Source organism: Misgurnus anguillicaudatus, chromosome 25 (genome assembly GCF_027580225.2).
Source record: "Misgurnus anguillicaudatus chromosome 25, ASM2758022v2, whole genome shotgun sequence".
NCBI lineage: Eukaryota > Metazoa > Chordata > Actinopteri > Cypriniformes > Cobitidae > Misgurnus > Misgurnus anguillicaudatus.
This window is the reverse complement of record NC_073361.2, coordinates 19,220,836-19,241,701: the sequence shown is the minus strand read 5'-3', so window position 1 is coordinate 19,241,701 and position 20,866 is coordinate 19,220,836. Positions and strand designations below refer to the sequence as shown.

General features: G+C 35.2%; 1 protein-coding gene and 1 long non-coding RNA gene across 3 annotated transcripts in view; one reads left to right on the top strand and one right to left on the bottom strand.

Moving 5' to 3' along the window:
• Nucleotides 1-20,866, bottom strand: part of prex2 (phosphatidylinositol-3,4,5-trisphosphate-dependent Rac exchange factor 2) — a 155,582-nt gene that overhangs the window by 46,126 nt on the left and 88,590 nt on the right. Inside the window, exons 26-31 of one of the 2 annotated variants that reach the window (XM_055181629.2) lie at nt 14,060-14,239; nt 13,632-13,726; nt 12,510-12,592; nt 10,040-10,130; nt 5,303-5,431; nt 4,407-4,448 (exon numbers count right to left, since the gene is read on the bottom strand). In XM_055181629.2, coding sequence (XP_055037604.2) covers nt 4,407-4,448; nt 5,303-5,431; nt 10,040-10,130; nt 12,510-12,592; nt 13,632-13,726; nt 14,060-14,239 — 620 coding nt within the window. The remainder of the gene's footprint in view (nt 1-4,406; nt 4,449-5,302; nt 5,432-10,039; nt 10,131-12,509; nt 12,593-13,631; nt 13,727-14,059; nt 14,240-20,866) is intronic. The other variant, XM_055181630.2, reaches the window with a different exon arrangement.
• Nucleotides 1,675-3,583, top strand: LOC129414416 (uncharacterized). The gene is made up of 3 exons (XR_012368049.1): nt 1,675-1,929; nt 2,479-2,600; nt 2,759-3,583. It is a non-coding gene; the product is annotated as an uncharacterized lncRNA (long non-coding RNA).

Below are 20,866 nucleotides of genomic sequence, written 5' to 3'. Positions count from 1 at the left end.
TAGGCTAAATGCTAACACATTCATGACGCGCTGTACAAAGATTAAGTGCACGCATTGAATAAAGATAGGTATGTATTAATTCTTCTAAGTTGAGGTAAGAACACAGTAAAATAGTGAAAAACGATGGTGCTTTTCTTTAAATCTACACAATCTGTATCATCTCATGGATAAACAATGAAACATCTCCAAAAGATCTCCTACTTTGTGAATACAGATGTATATTCTTCAGCATTCTGAATAAACCAACTTAAAGGGATAGTTCACCCAAAAATGAAAATTCTGTCATCATTTACTCACTCTCATGTTGTTACCAACCTGTATAAATGTCTTTGTTCTGATCAACACGAATTAAGATACAGTATTTTGAGGAATATTTGTAACCAAACTGTTTGTGAGCCCCATTCACGTCCATAGTACGGTTATTCTTTTTCCTACTATGGAAGTAAATGGGGCTTACGGACAGTTTGGTTACAAACATTCCTCAAAGTATCTTCATTTATGTTCACCAGAACAAAGAAATTTATACAGGTTTGTAACAACATGAGAGTGTAAATGAGGACAGAATTGTCATTTTTGGGTGAAATATCCCTTAAAGCTGGTTTACAGGTGCAGGTGATGTCTAGATGATCTTGTTGCTCATCCAACAGCTTGGACCACCTTATGATCATCTAATAACAAAGCCACCATGTTTCAACACACCTACCAGTTTATAAGCTAGATGGCCTAAATCAGACAGCTCTGATGTACAGTAGTACTAAGTTAAATCTACCAAAAATTAAACCATCCGTAGAAACATTACACTACCTTTTAATTTCCCGCACTTTCAGAAATAAAGGTACAAAAGCTGTCATGAGATGGTACCCTTTAAAAAAATTCCTTATATGTGCCATTTAGGTAGAGATATGTATATATTTGGTACTTCCTCAAACGGTACCACCCCAGTTTTTGCACCTTTATTTCTTCGAGTACATAAATCTCATGAACTGCACAACACACCGCATACGGGTACCTTAAAAACAGACATCCTTTCATTTTTCCCCACAGCTGAATGTTATTTGCATTTATTCATCATCAACCTAAAAAATTGTGCTTTTCATTACATTATGTCACCTTAAGGGGATTATAGTAAGCTCTGAGGACTGTTCACATGGATACATTTTCCAGAAGGATGTCGGACTGCCTGTGCAGGTGTGACAATAGTGCTGTGTGGCTGAATTAAGTGTAATTTATTCAGGGTGACCTCCAAAGACGGCCCACTGTTCGCTTCGACAGATTACAGCGTATAAGCTCTGAATAACTGTGTGCACTGTAAACCCGAATGCTCAAAGTAATTAATTCTATTTAGTACTGTTAACTTAAATCATTACAATTAGTTCAAATTAATTAATCTTGTTGAGTATTTAGAACTTTCAGATATTTATGAGTTTGTACAAATTAAACTTTTTAAGTTAGATGAATGCATGTTGTTTTTAATTTGCACTAACTGTCTCTTTAATGTACTCCAACTTAAAATCCCTCAGTTTAGAGGTTTTGCGTCTGACGTCATCCGTGTTCACGTAAGCTGTTCGTGTTGAGTTCTTCTCCTCAAGATGATGGATCGGTCGCTTCATGGGGTGCTGTAAGTATCACCTCAATGTATCAATTCTAAAGGCCATTATGTTTACTTGTCATGTACATAATTGTGTTTAACAGTTAGATGTGATGTAGATATAATATTTTTAGATGCGTTGTCACATTGTTGCTGTCTTTTGTGAGTAATGGCATATTTGGCTAGGGAATTTAGTGACTGCAGTACTGGAAGATTCCAGTAGGGGGCGTTGACATGTGACTAGGGTCAAGCACGCGTTCCTTTAGTATCATAGAACAATACACTGATCGAGGGAAACTCAGCGTGTTTCTTTCTCTCTAATACCTGTTCCCTTATTGCAGGTAAACCCCCTAGAAAACCTATTATTTATTGTTTTAATGCTTCAGTGACTGTCGTGGGAATTATTATGAGTTTGTTTTATGCACTTTATTAGTTAAAAAGTAGCTAAACTGTGTTTAATGAAAAGTAGGTCACGCGTGGCTCACGTGAATCCCCCCCAATGTGACGATAACTTAAGCGTGGTCAAAATGATTGTTTCTAATGATGTGTATATTAAGGTTATGGCAATGCAAGTTTTATATGTATTGATCAGGGTTTTTAAGTTTGTGTTTATACTATTAGTCGATTTGTTAAATGACTGGTCTAAAAGTAATAAACAGTGGTTAATGTGAATCGTTGTGCACATGGCAGTTTAAGTGATTAACTCAATATCACGCAATGAGATGTAAATGAGACATATATGTATACTATTAATATGCATTATATTGCATTTGTCAATGTATGTGTTTTAATGAGAGAGAATTGTTGCGTTTGCTACCTGTTTATTTTTAGATCCTGCTTGCTATTACTGTTTGAATCATAGTGTTTAACCATGTAAATGTTTCTTTCAGATTTCAAATAAGATGATAGACTGGGAGTGCAGGGTGTAAAAAGATTCATCGTTCAAGACTCCACCTCCTCAGACACCACACAGTAGAACATAGACACTGCTCAAAAATAAGTCCACTTCCATGTATGTATCATGATTGCCCCTGCATGTTTCACACATTTGGTGAACTCAAAAGTCACCTGTGTAGAAGCCATGTAATGGATAATTCCTAATAAGTGATGTACTAAATTCTGGCAGCATCATTTTCATGTTCTTAATCTTTTTTGTTTCTGATTTTTTAGCTTGAAGATTCTGAAGTGCACATTGAGAAGGAGCCACTGGAGCAATATGTGCGTTACAGCTCTAATGCCCAAATGAATAGTGACCCAGTGAATGTCTCTGTTGTTCTTGAGGACGAATTGGTCCACTCCCCACCCACAACCAACTTCCAGAGGCCTTTCTTGTCCTGTTTGGATTCCAGTATGCTTTTCACATACATATTCCAAAAGGACTTGCAAAAACATTTCTATTTGTGCAAAAAACTTTTGCTTGGCATGGAAGGTGGGAAACTGTCTCCTCGCCTGCAAACATTAAAGAACGAGTTGATGTGAAGCATAACTTGTACTACCTCAGCACACACAAAAGACAAAAAGAGTTACTTAAATGTTATCTAACTGATGTTACGTTGCTTTTTACTTATATCTTCTTAGTTCTTATTGACAAGTTATTGTATTAACAAACCGGTTCAGTTTAAGAAATTGTCATGTTTAATGCAACTGTGTGGTGTTAATATATAAAGTTGGCTGTTAAGCATTACTTGCTCATTTCTCATTTTATAAAATGCTGTTAAACAGTTTGAGCCTGTTAAAAGGTATGTTGTGTTGCTAAGAGAATTTAATTTTTGACTGAAAAATATTAAATGCTATTAAACAGTTATGTTACCTTGAACCCATTAAAAGGGTAACTTTACTTTTGTGGGTTGCTAAACAGACTTTAATTTTTGACTGCAGATTGTATCACATTTGTAAATTTAAGAGAGATGTTTAATGCAACTGTCTCATGCTAGTTTAAATGTATGAAATGTGCTGTGGAGCAATCCTTTTGTGAAATAAATTGCCAAAATTTTATTACATATGTCATGTGTTTCTGTGAAATTGCTGAAGCATTTTGATAAAGATTTTAGAAGTTGATTTAACCTGATATAGAAAATAAATAATTTGCTTAGCAAGAACTCAAATAGAAAAGTATAGTAAATGACACATATGATTTGCAAGAACTAAAAATACACAAGTTTAGTAAATTAAATGTTTGAGTTGCAAGAACTCAAAATATAACTGTGTAGTAATTAAATTGTATGATATGCAAAAACCCAAAATATAACTGTGTAGTAATTAAAATGTTTGATATGCAAAAACTCAAAATATAACTGTGTAGTAATTAAAATGTTTGATATGCAAGAACTCAAAATATAACTGTGTAGTAATTAAATTGTATGATATGCAAAAACCCAAAATATAACTGTGTAGTAATTAAAATGTTTGATATGCAAAAACTCAAAATATAACTGTGTAGTAATTAAAATGTTTGATATGCAAAAACTCAAAATATAACTGTGTAGTAATTAAAATGTTTGATATGCAAAAACTCAAAATATAACTGTGTAGTAATTAAAATGTTTGTGTGAACTAACTTAGTACTTTCAGTTAGGTCCAATTAACATAAATGAGAACCAGAAACTCAAAACTTAGAAGTTCTGCATAATTAAAATCAGGATCATCAAAACTCAAAAGATTTGAGGCAACTGATTACCTCAAATTTTTTGAGTAATCCCAACTTATTCGGGTTTACAGTGTGGGGTAAATGATTCCTGTTCCGTATGCTTTGTGTGTATTTTTAGTATTAGCATAATATGTTCAATCCGGAGATGCACGCAATGTAATCGACACCCACCTGTGTACTGCAGTAACACCAACAGTAACCGAGTTTTCACCTCTGGAGAAATATAGAGAGCAAAATGAATCACAAAGTAAGTGTATTAATCAAATGACAAAATTGTGTCTCATTGTGTTCAAGTGGGGTGCAGCTTTTCCTTAAATAAATATGGCACTAGTGAATGTTTCCTGTTCTGATATTAAATGGAGGTGGGTGCATATGCAAGTCTTGTACTGTATTGCAATAATACATTATGGTCTGACAAGACTAAAGGCCCAATTTTGTCCACCACACCTACTATTTTTTAATAAAAATAAAATTGCACCATTCGTTGATTGTTATTGGCAGTATACATTTTACAGTCCTGAACTTTGACTATATTTTGACTGTAAATGAGACTTAATAGGTAAGAATTATAATTTTAGCTTCATGTAATGTATACTTTTTATTTTGCAAAAGTGAAGAATCAAGGATCTGCAATATCTCATTTGTAAGGTGTAACATACCGATGATGAAAAATTGTGTAGAAAATACAGGATGCTTATAAAAACACATATACTGTATTTGATAAACACACCATGTGGTATACATTGCATACTGGGGATCCCTGAGGCACGGACCCCTTACTTGTTTTTCCTGCAAATTTATCATGTTCCGTACCTACGCATGCACCCATGCACAGCAAAAAGAAGCTAAAATGCAGCACAATGTGTTTTCAGCCATTGCTGAAAAAGGACCAGGTGGATTTAAAGCCGAACGTTCATTCTCTCCCCTCCATAAACTTACAATTAGCAGTGTGTGCTAACAATTCCCTCCAACCTCCTCCAATTAAGTTTCTAGAGCTATTAAAGCCGCTCAACGGTTGTTTTGGCCATGTTTGTGTGTGTTTGTGCATCTCTTTCAGAACCACTGACCTTCTGCAAACTTGGCGATTGTGTGTGTGAGAGCTTGGACGCTGCTGGGCAGATTCCATGGATCCTGCTTGACGTGAAGCCGCAGTTTCTTGGTGCAGTTGAGTTTGGGCTCCATGTCCTGGTGGAACTCTGTCCAAACACAACAACAGAACCGCTTGACTCAAACACTCACAGCAGCGATCAAAAAAACATGGCCGACAAAGAAAAACAGACAACTAACGTCTGCTGAGAATGACAACACAATACAGTACAGTATATGCACACTGTAAGATTCATTGGAATGAAAAATATGCATTTTATACAATGACCCCACTGAAGTCATATTAAAAAAACTAATTGCATTGGATAGGTAACTTTTAACCAGCTGGTCGCAGAGTCATTTTTAGTGGATTAATGAAGTCAGTTGTGCTTAAGTTTACACAGGTGGCCTACAGTAGCAGATCAAACAAGACTCCCTAAATATGGTCAAGCTTCATATAGTCTGCTAACCAAAAAAACTGTGTCTGTGCTAACTTTGATATTAAAGTGCATTTAACCCAGCTAGTGTATAGTGAACACACACACTGCAAGTCTTGAACACACGTGCAGAACCGGAGCAGTAGGCAGCTATCACTGCAGGGCCCGGGGAGCAATAAAGGAAAGGTGCCTTGCTCTGATATTTTGATATATAATGCACTAATATTCATACTTTTTTAACATTCATACTTCATCTTTAAAGTGTTCAAATGTTTTTTTTATTTTTTTGCATTGTTTTCAAAGCAAAAGGCAAAGAGGGGTCATCGCCTTATCAACAGTTTGGTTCGGCTCAGAGACACACGTGGTCTTTCACACACGCACCTATCCGTTTCCTTTCGAGGAAGGGATGAAGGGCGATGGCTTGATATTACATCATTTCTTTCACTTTAGGGATTATGTAATCATTTCCTTTGAGCTCTCTGTGGTGATGTAAAACATTTTCAGGAATTTACCAAACAAAAAGTGAGATGAGATCAAGGACGAGGATAAAAGGCTGCCAAGCAGGCTTGTGCACAATTCAGAATTGAATTGAGAATGACTCCTAAATTCCAATTCAATTCTTGAATTTGAATTGAATTTGAATGAATGTCAAAAACAGGATTTAGAATTACAATTCGAATTTGAATTAAAGGAAGCAGAATTGCCATTCAATAGAAATTCAAAGAAATTCATATACATATTATACAATAAGTGAAGTGTTAAAAATGAAGCTTTCAGTATATGTCAGCTATGATTGCATTACATATTCTATAAATTATATTAGTTTGAACTACTTGTATAGATTACTTTAACAGGAAATGTGTTCCCCCAGCAATTAATGTTAAAAACTCAATTAAAATTAATGTTAATTGTAATTTTCTGGAAAACGATGGAACATGACTTCATTTCCCAGAATGCTTTACTTTAACCAAGTATTTAAAATGGTTGCCAAACAATTTTCCAAAGTAACTTTTTTAATACCGAATGTATGTGAGATTCTTTCTGTTGTGTGACTGTGGAATTTCTTTGAATTGCCATGAATTTAATTCCACTTCCTGTCATTCCAATTCAAATTCCAATTCAACTTCCTATAGGGCAGAGTCAATTCAATTCAAATTCCAATTCATGAATTGAATGGAGGCCAATTCTGAAATTCTGAATTGTGCACAAGCCTGCTGTCAAAACCAAGGATAGTGCAAAACCACAAAAAAAAACTCACATTAAATGGTAATATGGTATCTACATTTTATAGAAATTACATATTATCTACACAGTAATATATGGCATCTACACATATAAAAATGACATCTATATTATCTACACAGTAATATATGGCATCTACACATATAATAATTACATCTATATTATCTACACAGTAATATATGGCATCTAAACATATAATAATGACATCTATATTATCTCTACACAGTTATATATGGTATCTACACATTATAATAATGAAATCTTTATTATTCATACAGTAATATATGGCATCTAAACATATAATAATGACATCTATATTATCTACACAGTAATATATGGTATCTACGTATTATAAAAATGACATCTATAGTATCTACACAGTAATATATGATATCTACGTATTATAATAATGACATTTTTATTATCCACACAGTAATAATGACATCTATAATATCTACACAGTAATATATGGTATCTATGTATTATAATAATGACATCTATATTATCTACACAGTAATATATGATATTTACATATAATAATAATGACATCTATATTATTTACACAGTAATATGGTATCTAAACATTATTAATAATGACATCTATATTATCTACATAGTAATATATGGTATCTATGTATTATAATAATGACATCTTGATTATCTACACAGTAACATATGGTATCTAAACATTATAATAATGACATCTATATTATCTACACGGTAATATATGGTATCTACACATTATAATAATGACATCTATGTTATCTACACATTATAATAATAACATCTATATTATCTACACAGTAATATGGAATCTACAAATTATTAATAATGACATCTACATTGTCTACACAGTAATATATGGTATCTACATATTCTAATAATTACATTTATATTATATACACAGTAATATATGGTATCTACACATTATTAATAATGTCATCTATATTATCTACACAGTAATATATGGTATCTATGTATTATAATAATGACATCTATATTATCTACACAGTAATATATGGTCTCAATATATTATAACAATGACAGCTATTGTATCTACACAGTAATATATGGTATCTACATATTTTAAAAATGACATATATATTATCTACACAATAATATATGGTATCTACATATTCTAATAATGACATCTCTATTATCTAAACAGTAATATATGGTATCTATATTATATTATCTATTATTATTATTATTATAATGATAGATAATCATCTATATAAACTAATATAACTATATAAAATAATGATAATCTATATAAACTGCACAGTAAAATATGATTTCTACCTTTTATAATAATGTTACAATAATGATACAAAAGGGTCCAACTCAGCCGCTGGCTTAAATTAACCCAGAAAAGTTTTATAATTGACCCAACAATGGGTTAAAATAAGAAAATAGAAAATATGTTTGTAACTTGTTACTTTTGTACTTTTAAGTGGAGAGAAATTCTATTCTAGACCATTTTACTTTAATACTGCACCCATGCCAGATAAAGCCACCCCAAAGTGCATGTAAAAACAAAACAGATGAAAAGATCATGTTTCCCTTATATATCAGTCAAACGGGCCCTTCCTGCGTAAACCAATATCTAAAGTGGACCAGACTTCAAGCTAATAACTAACATTTTTTGCTATGCATCACACTTACTGCTGTAATACTGTGCTCTATTATGAAAAATGTTATGCCAGTCAAGTCAAAATTACAGTAATAAACCGAGCACCCATTTTATCCGCTAAAGCCACATTTCAAAAACAACATAAATCACTTTCTAATTCCCATTATAAATCCCATTTAAACAACTGTGAGGATGTACTGACCTGTTTCTCTCTCAACAACACAACAAACACCTTGTCAACCCATTAAAATAGTTTAAGACTACACACAGGTACTTGTCTTATTAAACAAGCAGAGTCATATTCTTTCAAATGCTATTGAAACCTTCTATGTTTATCAGCCCTATCAAATAACTTTGAATGACATCATGTGCCCTAGGCAGTAAAATTTACTATCACTTAATATCAGCTTAAGTTTATCCAAATATTAATAAACTGAAGGGGACATTCGTGTACTGTAAAAAAAAATCCTTGTTGCACTAACATTCTTAAGTTTAATCAACTTGAATTTACAATTAATTTCAACTTTCATATCTAGTGAGGAATGCTATAAATGATAAAAATAAAGTTGACATAACTTGATTTTTATAATTTATAGCAATGCCTCACCAGTTTTTAAATTAATTGCAAATTCAAGTTGATTTAATTTAAGTGCAACAAGGAATTTACAGTGTGGGTGAAGGATAGCACTTGGATTTTAGATATTTTTCATGTCTTTGAATTCGAGAAGACCTGACATAGACAGTCCTGATGCCCTGGTGTCTTTGAATAAGAGAAGTGACAGTCAATCTTGATAAATCTAATGTCCTGGTGCCTTTAAATCAGATAAGACATGACCTAGACAATCTGAATAAATCTAATGTCATGGAGAGGAAGTGTCCTAGACGATCATAATGAATCTAATGTCCCAGTGTCTTCCGATCAAAGAGAGGATGTGTCCTAGACCTAGACTATCTCCAGTAGTCTTTATCTATTCTAGATACAATTAATTGTTCAGATTTGATTATGATTCGCAGTAAAGGACGAAGCTGAGGTTGATGACTCAAAAGTTGAGTCCTTACATTCAGTTGGAAACCCCCACCCCTAGCCACACATCCTTACTGTATACCAACAACCACCCTTTAGAGGTGTAACAAAAAATTTTAAGAGCCCCTGCAGGTTCCTGTTATTGCTCAAGCGTCCACTTAATATCTACCCACAGCTTTTAAAGTTTTTTTTCTGAATTTCTTCAGGTTTTTGTAATACTGCATACAAATGTCCTGTATTTTCTGTTATTCTAATAAAAAGACTGAGAAATAATTATAGATGGGTTACTATACCATTTTCAAAACAACAAACTTAATGGTCGCACGGTGACTTATGCACAGTACATTCAACTAAAAATGAACAGGAAAAAATATCCTGATACCTTGAAGCCCTCGTCCTGGAGTGAAACATTTTGTCTGCTCAAAGGCTCGTGCCACAGTCGCCCCTTTTAACAAACTGGTGATGGACTCCACCTGCAAATGAAACCAGTGCTCAATACCAAAAAACACCACAGGAAGTCTGCGAACGTGTGCGACAGTCGACGGCTTTAAATAGCTGAACAAGCAAAATGACTCTAAAGTAAATCTGGATGAACTCAAAGAGTATAACTGTGTACAAGACAGCTGAGGTTCAAAAAGTTCCCCATGGTGATCACAGACCAAAAGTGATCAAGAAAGCAAAAACAAAACTTGAACTCCCACCATGTAAGCTGGAAAACATTTGCGCCCCCGGAAACCTGCATGCTATAAAACAAACAGCAGCCAGAAGAGGACAAAGAGTGCTGCACATTCTCCAGTTTACTGGTGATTGAGACGTCCTTGTTAAACAGACTATCGCCCTGGTGCCTTATGTCAGGAATTGAGTGTGGTTTTCTAAGGTATCAAAGGTGAAGAGTCACAGAAAAGCAGACGAAATAAAGTTTTTATAAAAACGAAACTAATAAAATCAACTAAGCTTAAAGGGATAGTTTACCACAGAATGAAAATTTTGTCATTACTCACTCCCATGCCCGTAAGACCTTTGTTCATCTTCGGAACACAAATTAAGATATTTTTGATGAAATCTCAGAACTTTATGGGCCCCTTTATGAGCAAAGCAAATAGCAACTTTCAAGGTCCAGAAAGGCAGTAAAAACATCATTAAAATAGTCCATGTGTTCAATTTTTATTTCATCAAGCTACAAGAATACGCTTTGTCTCCAGTGCGTATTCACGAAAGCAGCACATGTATACTTTAAACACCAACATGGGCGTCAGCCATAGATATACAGTACTGTGCAAAAGTCTTATGCTGCGTTCAGACCAGCCGCGGTAGAGGCGTCAAGCGAGTGATTTCAATGTTAAGTCAATGTGAAGACGTGTTGATACGCGTCTGGAGGTCTCGCGGCGCGGATGAGGGGTTTAGCGCAGCACGAATTGAGCGTTGCGAGTTGAAAAATTTTAACTTTGGCGGGAAAATGTCAGGAGCTTGCTCTAGTAGTGATGTGATTACAGGAAGCGAGCGGAGTCGCCAAAGCCCCTCCCATGACGCTTATTTCCACGTGAATGTCTCAATGACTAGTATTTCGCGCGCGAATGAAGCGAGTAAACTCAAAATGTTTGGCAAACTAAAAAACTGAAAAAAGCGGCAAATTAGACGCGGTAGATGCAAATTTGACGCTTCAAACGCGGCTGGTGTGAACCCACAGTTAGGCCACCACCACCAGACTTGTTGTTTAAAAGTTTTAATGTCCATCCATATATATTTTTTAATCTATTTTATTAAGATACACGGGGAATATGTACAAAAAATTAAGTAAAATTAAATTTTCAGGACTAAATGTCTTTTTAGGCATCGTTAGTGTGACCTCTCTTAGCACTAAACACATCTTGAGCGTTTTTGAGCAGAATGAAGTAAAAAGACTAATTTCTTTAAAATGAGAAATTAGGATTTAATTTTATTTAGGTTTAAGAGATCCAGCAGTTTCCTGCTATTGCTCAAGTGGAAGGGGAGTTTACCTTAAAAACTTGACACATCAGTTTACATTTTTATACAGTTTTTAATACTATATACACATTTCATGTATTTTCTGGATGTATTCTATTAAAGAGACTGAGAAACAATTATATATGATCACTATAACATTGCAAAAACAACAAATCTAATTCTGGCATGGTGGTCTAAGACTTTTTATACATATTGCATCAAAAATTTCTTTAAAGGTGCAGAGTGTAGTTTTTAGCGGGAATCTAGTGGTGAGGTTGCAAATTGCACCCCTCCCTTTCGAAGCACATAGAGAAGCTACGATATCTGTCACAGGACAGACATGTCATCATCTGAGACAAGGTAGTGACAAACACGCTCTGTAGAGCAGTTTGTCCGTTTAAGGCTACTGTAGAAACATGGTGGTGCAAAATGGCGGCTTAAATGTAGGGGGACCCGCGGTGCATGTAGATAAAAACGGCTCATTCAAAGGTAATAAAAACAATACAGTTCATTATATAAGGTCTTTATACACCACTGATAATAGTTATCTTTATTATATTGCATTGCTGTCAAAAAATCCTTCTAAAATGTACACACTGCACCTTTAAATTATGTTTCGAAGATGAACAGAGGTCTTACAGATGTGAAACAACATGAGTGGAAGTAAATAATGCAATAATTTTCATTAGGGGATGAGAACTAATCATTTAAATAGTTTTTGTCACACCTCAGAACTATTTAAAGAAACTGCAAAAGCTAAAATATTGAGATAAAACACATAAATTAATAAGGTTTTTAACATGTTTACAGAAACAAATGGCAAACATTGAATCCATGTTAATCTAAAAGTTTATTGGCTCTGACAGCAAACACGCACATACACACACCTGACTGAACAGATGCTCCAGGAAGCCATGTAGCTTCTTCTGTTTGTCGTGAGTTATCCACACGCTGGCTGGCAGTTCATCTCCTGTGTGTTTATGAATAAATAATAACATTACAGACTTACAGTATATGTTTCATTAGTGTACATGGTCAGAAAAAAGGTTAAAAAAAGGGTCCCTAGCTGTCAGTGAGGACTAAATGGTTTTAATATGTACCATTTGGGGACAGATATGTATACATTTGGTACCAGTATGTACCTGTGAGGTACTAATATGAATATAGTAATATAACGGTGTATTTTGGTGGTAAGAGTACCACCCCAGTGACAGCTAGGGAACATTTTTTGACAATTGTTTTTTTGACAGTGTAGTCATCATAGATATGTATAATAAAGGCTAGATTTCTCGCTCGTGCTGCTGGCCAATTGAGTGGAACGTCCACATTTGGCGGCCATCTTACCTCAGACAGCTCGCTCACTCATAGCATTGCGTTTAATGTAGCATGTACTTTTAAATGACCATAACTTGCTCAATTTTCTACCTATTTTTGGTTTGTTATAAACGTCAGAGATGTACCTATGAGCATACTTAATTAATAATTTGCATGAATTATGTTAAAGCATTCAGAATTATAGCCAGGTTAATAATGTTTGTAAGAAACCAAAGCGTTTGAAAATCGGCAGAAAATTTAGCAAGCTATGGTAATTCAAAAGTACCTGCACCATCAAACACAATGCCACGAGTGAGCGAGCCGTCCGAAGCAAGCTGGCCGCCAGGTGATGACGCTAGAGACTCCGCCGTAATACATCTAGCCTTTATTTATTATATATATCTATGGTAGTGATGCTTTGTTGCAATGAGAGACAAGTTTTCCTCACAGAACGTTCCTGAACTGTCTACCTTTTCTCCCGTTGTTCAGCAGTTAGCATCAACTGGTCAGAAATTTGGCACGGGCTGTGTTTTGACGGGTATTGTCTGAATGTGTAACTAAAGTGGAAAATGTGCGACTGATGCAAGAGATGCAAATTAGTCTAAATTCTTGCCAAATGTGATTATGGTCACGTTACTCTGTGTTTATCGGGAGAGGGTCGCGAATACATGTGGGATGATGTCGGCTGGAATTACCAGAGTCCATTTCGTCACTGTGTACGTAAGAGCTGCAATGACTGCTGCAGATGCTGGTGAAGGAAGCGATGGAGTTCCTGTTGCTATTACAATCACTGAAAATAAACAGCCAGACATTCACATGTTACTTACAAATAATCCAATTGTCAACACTTAACCGGACATCAATGGTGCTGAAGCCGCAAACCCACATCAGACGACATTCCTAAGTTCTTTTGTAAAGTTTCAATGAGTTCTGCTCTGCTTTAATTGAAACAATAAGGCCTGTTCATACTGAATATTGGCCACAAACAAGATGCTGATTCAAAACAAAGTAATTTAAGCACCTATTTACACCAGCCAAGAAACTTTTTATTGTAGCGTTATGAATTTTTGAGGATAGCAACATTATACGGAGAAGTTAAATTTGTGTTATTTTAAGAAGACACCTGTATGAGTCCCTATTGCTGATGGTGTCGTGACCCGAGTCCTCCTGCTCGTCTCCGGTCACATTAAAACACACTTTCTTGCCATTGCGTTCGCTTTTCTCGCTCTCATTCTCAGCTGAGATGTAGCTCTCTGTGGGTTTCCCTTCAGAGCCGATGGGATGTGTGATGGATGAGAGTAAACTGTAAGAGTGACAGAGACAAGAGAGAGATAGAGAGATAAAAAAACAAAAAGAAGTAACTAACAAATTCTTCTTTGGTTTAAAAGGCCACCCTTTGACCCCCGGATGCATATACTGTAGGACAGATAAATGACTCAAGCCTAATAAAACAGCAGGAGTCAATCTGATTGGCTGATCTTCTGAAAAAGTTAATATCTGATATTCCAGAATTTTGTTTTAAGAGATCACATAAAATACGTACCCTGCATGTCTGTGGTCGCTTCTTAACCAAAATAAGCTTGGTGAAACGCAGTTATAGTCAAAGGTCAGGCTACATGACACTTATTACAGATTAATCGTAATGCAAAATAAAAACAGCTACCCTTAGAAATGCCTGTTTATGACTTGCATAAACAGTGGAATAGATATCTGACATTATGACCCTGTTACCCCAGCAGGACAAACACCCTGCCACCTCTCAATCCCCTCTCAGCCTAACATACTAACATTTACTCAGCATGAAACACCATTTCGAGAAGACTGACCACAGAGCTGTAATATCATCAAGATGTGCAGCGTGCAAGGACGACCAGAGCCAAACAAAATCAAAACGTGTTTGTGTCTGGCTTCCGCACAACAAACTTGAGGAAGTTAGAGGTCCTATGAATATGAATAACTTCAAAACATGCATACAGCTGTGTCAACAGCTATAACTCCACAGAAAATGTTTAAAGAGGACCGAACACAGAAATCTGATATATAGCCATATGAAAATGTGAAAAAATTATAGCGTATACATATTAAGACCAGGGCTGTCAAACGATTAATCGCAATTAATTGCATACAAATTAAAGCTTTGTGTAAATTCATTTATGGATTTAAGAAACATTTAAATTTGTATATATATATATTATTTATTATTTTTTTATATATTTTGTATTATATATACATTTAAAAAAATGTATATATAAATAAAAAATTTCTTGAATTTATACATGGATTTAAGAAATACTTAAATGTGTATATATATTTAATTATATATTTGAAGAGTTTGGTTCCAAAACGCAATGAGTTGAAAAAAAATTAGTTACTGACAGAATCAGTATTATATCAGGTCAGTATTAAAAAGTAAATTCTTAATTTTTCGCAAAATCCAATATCCGCCGTGTTATTCTGTCATCTTTTCTCCCTTTTTTCCTAAAATGCAATAAACGCCACTCCCCCTTTTCTACAGAATGGCATAAATCCACTCCACAGATTACATCACACCATTCCGGCGGCGCGTTGAGTACACGGAATCCTAGTTTTCCTCATCTACTTTGTACTTCGTGATCACCAAACAAACAAAAACAAAATAATACTTTAATAGTATTGATAAACCTGTGATGGTTTTCTGTGACGGGAAAGAAACGTAAGCCATCAACAAGACGGGTGCTTGTTTGCCCGGGCCGACAGCATCAAGTTTCTGTCATGATAACACATTGACCTCAGGGGATCTTATGAAAATCTTTCCATAATTTTACTCAAAGTCAACGAAAATCGAGCAGGACCAAAACATTTTACAGCTGATCGCTGTGAAAAACGTTAAGCGACGACGTCAAGTATAACCGCAGCAATGACAGTGTTCTTAAGATCACAAAGTATTAATGACATTAATGTTTATATTTTTAATTAGTGTTTACAACTAGTCAACTAAATGAATATAACATGGAAAAGATGAATGCACATTTATATAGGCGATTGATTCAATAGATTTATAGCATTTTGAATAAAAAACTTGTCATGGATTTCTTGCATTTTGTGGAAAAAAAAAATCTTTAAAAATCAAGTTATGGATTTAATTTTTTATGTTTTTATAACCTAAAGATGCTATGTGAAAGTTTCTAACAGAAAATAGTTGTTTTCATCTTGTCACTTTCTTGGTATAGAAAACACGTTTTTTACCGAAATTTGTCAAAATGGATTTATTACGTTTTGGAACCAAACTCTTCATTTATATATTTAGTATTATATAGTATTATATATACATTTAAAAAAGTATATATATAAAATGTTTCTTAAATTTATACATGAATGTATGTGCATTTATATAAATAATAATTACACACAGTACACACACATATATTATGCAAACACTTTTATTTTGTTTGTGATTAATCGCGTATAATCTTTTGACAACACTAATTATCATCAACACTTCAAAGCATGGTACATTTTATTAATATTCTTAAGAAATATGTTGAAACTTTGAATTAGTAGATGGTTGAGTCTTACTTTGGCACGTATGGTCGGGTTGCGATTTTGCCGTTTTCCCATGTTCTTGAGAATAGTATGTCATACAGAACCGTTTGCCACTGTACGTTAGTATTATCCCAAGGGTTTTTTCCTACTAGGACTTTTTATCTCCCGGCTAAAAAGTCCGGGGGGTTTTCTCCTAGGGGGTTTTTCAACCCAGGAAGTCAGCCTTCTTTGGCTTAACTTAGCACCCTCTTCTATACGTTACATTAGTAATACGCTCGCTTATAATGTTATTTCATAGCCAGAGCAAATTCTGCTGCTTATGCTATCTGTATTATGTTATGCTATCTGTTGATTTTTCTGTGTTTCTCACTGCTTTTATTAATGTAAAGCTGATTTGAAACAACTACCAATTGTGAAAAGTGGTATATAAATAAAATTGAATTGAATTAATTTCACTATACTGCACTAGGGATGGGTGGTATGATAAAAAACTTTTTTTTCAGCTGTAGTAACCATATACACCTTCAGACCGTGCAGCCCTATATTGCATTATATATACAGTAGTGGCTAAAAGTTGTTTTGAGGGAGATTTGAACAATATTAAGCATATATCAGATTTCTGTATAGAGAACTATTTTACATGCAACTTATTTTCACACATGGGGACATTTAGGACACATTTTCAATAATTTGGTGGTCTGGTTTTAAAGCCAAGTCTTTCCACACATGAATGCACTAACATGTCAAGCCTTGTTTAAGTTTCAGACAGCCCTCTCTGGGATTTTTTTAATGAGAAAAAGACACTATAAACCTACGTTTATAGAGAGACTCAAACCTTAAACTCAAATTCTCATCCCAACAATAAACAAAACCTCAACCACATCTTAACTTCAATTCTCCAGGTGAAAAACACAAGAAAGTTTTTCAAGACGCCTCCCTTTCGAGTGCCCAGAGGCCCCCTGATGCCCCAGTTCTCCATCTCTGCTGTTCTCCATCCCTCCCTGCCAATGTAAACGGGTCGCCACCATCGAGTCCCATGCCGTCGCCATGGAAAACAAAATCCTATTGGTTGAAGCTTAATAAGGAAGTGTGCACAGTTTGAGGCCTCGAGGGGCACAAAAAATCAAAGAGAGAAAAGGTGGAGGATGGGAACAATGAGGAGCCTCTGCAGGGAGTATCTTGGTTTGGGTCCATCGATCTCAATGCCTAGAGTCCTTTCATGTGACATGTGAGGTTCAGCCGTGCTTTACATTCGGCTAATATCATACAGCTGACTCTGCACTTTTAACAAAAATGAGAATCTGACTTACGGTCAAATTACTTCTCGAATACAAAAGAAACATCTGCACGAAACTGGCAGTGTGATATGCAAATAGTCAAAGCCAGAGGAAAACAGACAGAGACATATGAGTAGACGATATAAGCATATTGTATGCATATATCAAAGCAAGGGACGATAACTTGTTGCAAAACAAGAGAGCATTGTGATACTTTCCAGTAAGTTGCATTTGAAGTTACAATGGGACGATTATAAGTGAAAGTAAAAGATGCATGTTTGTCAAATATGAAACGCATACTTAAAATGGGACCTCTGCTTTTAAGCCATCCCAGTGAGTAGTGAACACACGCACTGTAAGTCATGAACACACACACATCCCTACAATGCCCAGGGAGCAATTTGGGTTGCTCAAGGGCACCTCAGGTACAACCTGTCAGCCATGAAGCTTGAACTGGCAACTCTCGGGTTACAAGCCAGACTCTCTAGGCACTAAAAATATCATTATTAAGCAATAAAACAATGACTGGACTCTTGTCATGAGATGCTACTGTGATCCTATATTCACACTGATTATACCATTTTTTGTGTATTCATTACGATTTTTTAAATCTACTGTAGTACACACAAATGTATTTTTTATCAATGTCAATTCTTCAATAACCTTATCCTCACAATTCAAGTCAAAGACAGGCCGAAACTGTCCACTAAAGAAAATATGTGTGGGAACCTCTGTGTCAGTGGAAATTTAAGCATCTGACAGGTTTAGCAAGTTTATATAGGATGCCAAAAGTGATTTTTTTTTCATTTGACAATTTCGTGACAGGTACTGAGACAGAGGCTCAACTGTGCTTTGCATTTGTCACAAATGTGACAGTTTTCCAATGAAAAAATAGCTTATTTCCATTGTCATAGAAACCAAATTGCAGCAATAAAATTTACTTTGGACTTTTACTTTGAGTTAAACCAAGTTTAGCATTCCAACTTTTACACTTAAAGTCAAAGGGGCAGTTTCTCGGACAGGGTTTAGATTAATACAGGACTAGGCCTTAGTTATATTAGGACATGTAAGTAGTTTTTACAAACATATCTTATAAAAAACAATACTGGTGTGCATCTTAAGACACAACAATGCCACTGATATATGTTAAAATTTGTCAGTGCAAGATTTTTTTCAATTAAGGCACCACAAAACATGCAATCTTAGTAGGACTAAGATAAGCCCTGTCTGGGAAAGCGCCCCTAAAAGTAAGAAAGAGCAGATAAGTAAATGCAATAGGTACAAATACACAGATAAAATATTCCCTCATTTTTTGTGTGTTTTCTCCAGTCTATCCCAACAGTACAGGTCAATGGTCTTCCTAAGCCAGAGGCTTCTAAAGGTGCCTGTGTTGAGCTGCAGTACTCTGCTACTATTTTCCCACATTATTGTCGCATGATAGGGATGGCTGTCTGACAACCGCCTCCAGGCAGCCATTACGACACTCTCTCTCGCCCAGGGCTGCAAGAAAGGTCATTATTTCCCACCAGATCAAGGACAACCCTGCCAATAAGCACACTCCAGACATGCAGAGAGCAATCGACACTGACAAGCATATGGCAACATCAGCAAACAGGTGCCGCCCCCAATGCAGATCAAGACCGGCTGTAATTGTCCTTTATGTCTATGGAGAAAATGACTGTGTGATGTCTATATAATGATGCAATCTCAGATGCTGTCACATATTCCTTAATCAAAGATTAACACACAATATGTCATCTATTCGTCTGATTGGTAGTCATTTAGCTACATTGAAAATAATTTGGCGAAAGTAACATTCACAGCGAGTTTTGTGCACTCGTGGCAATTTTATATTTTTCATTTTGAAAGGCGCGGGCTGACCTCAGAGTGTCCCATTTGCTTCAAAGTGTTAATGGGCTTCCTGAAAATGAAGCCATCAACAGTTCAGCTCAGACAGGAAGTAACTCACCCTCTTTTACACACGCACACACACAGATGTAGGAGCAATAACAAAGAACCATAATGCAAATTCCAGATGTTAGGTCATGTGAAATGCACAGAGATTATAAGATTGCCCCGCAGAGAGATACAAAGTTAAAACGAATGGTCACGTCTTAGAACATTTACGGAAATTCTGACGTGATTCGATTTTACTTTTGATAAATGTCTTGCTGCCAAGAGAGAATTGGATGCATTTTATAAATAAACATGTGCCACTAACCTTTAAATGTTTAATTCATCAACAAGCCAAAACTAATATAGGAACAATGTAAACTGGAGAAGAAGCATTAAATGCATTAAAAACTAAGCAAAACACTTGCAACTGTTTAAAGGGCTTGTGTCATAAATTTTTTAATCCAGTGGTTCTCAAACTTTTTCGGAGTGCGGCCCCCCTTGTGTACGGTAGGCCCAACTTGTGACCTGTGTGGCCCCCCAAAGCAAATTTATGACATAAAACATGCTAAAACATAGGATTTTAATTAAACAAAACGTTTTAAAATATACAATGCTGTTGGTTAGTAGCCTTATTTTTCTAAGGTTTAATTACACAGAATTTATGATAAATTATTGTATTATTGTAAAAATGTCCTAAAACTGGGGCCCCCCGGCACAATCTTAGGGCCCCCCTTTTTAATCCTTTATTTATTTATTTTTTAAATCTTATTTTACCCTGAGGTCTACCTTATGATGATAGTCAAGTTTTCTTGCCAAAAACAATCACAATTCATTATATTCGGTTTGGTATCAAAGTCTGAGACCACATTGAAGCTTGGAAATGAAAAATTTGTAGGATCTTTTGGAAAATTTTGTATATATTTTTACTTAAAGGAATATTCCATTTTCTTAAAAGAAAAATCCAGATAATTTACTCACCACCATGTCATCCAAAATGTTGATGTCTTTCTTTGTTCAGTCGAGAAAAAAATTATGTTTTTTGAGGAAAACAATTAACACTTAATTCAACACGTAACAGTTTCAAAGGACTATAAACAATCCCAAACGAGGCATAAGGGTCTTATCTAGCAAAACGATTGTCATTTTTGACAAGAAAAATAACAAATATACACTTTTAAAGCACAACTTCTCGTCTAGATCCGGTCGTGATGCGGCAGCGTGACCCCACGCAATAC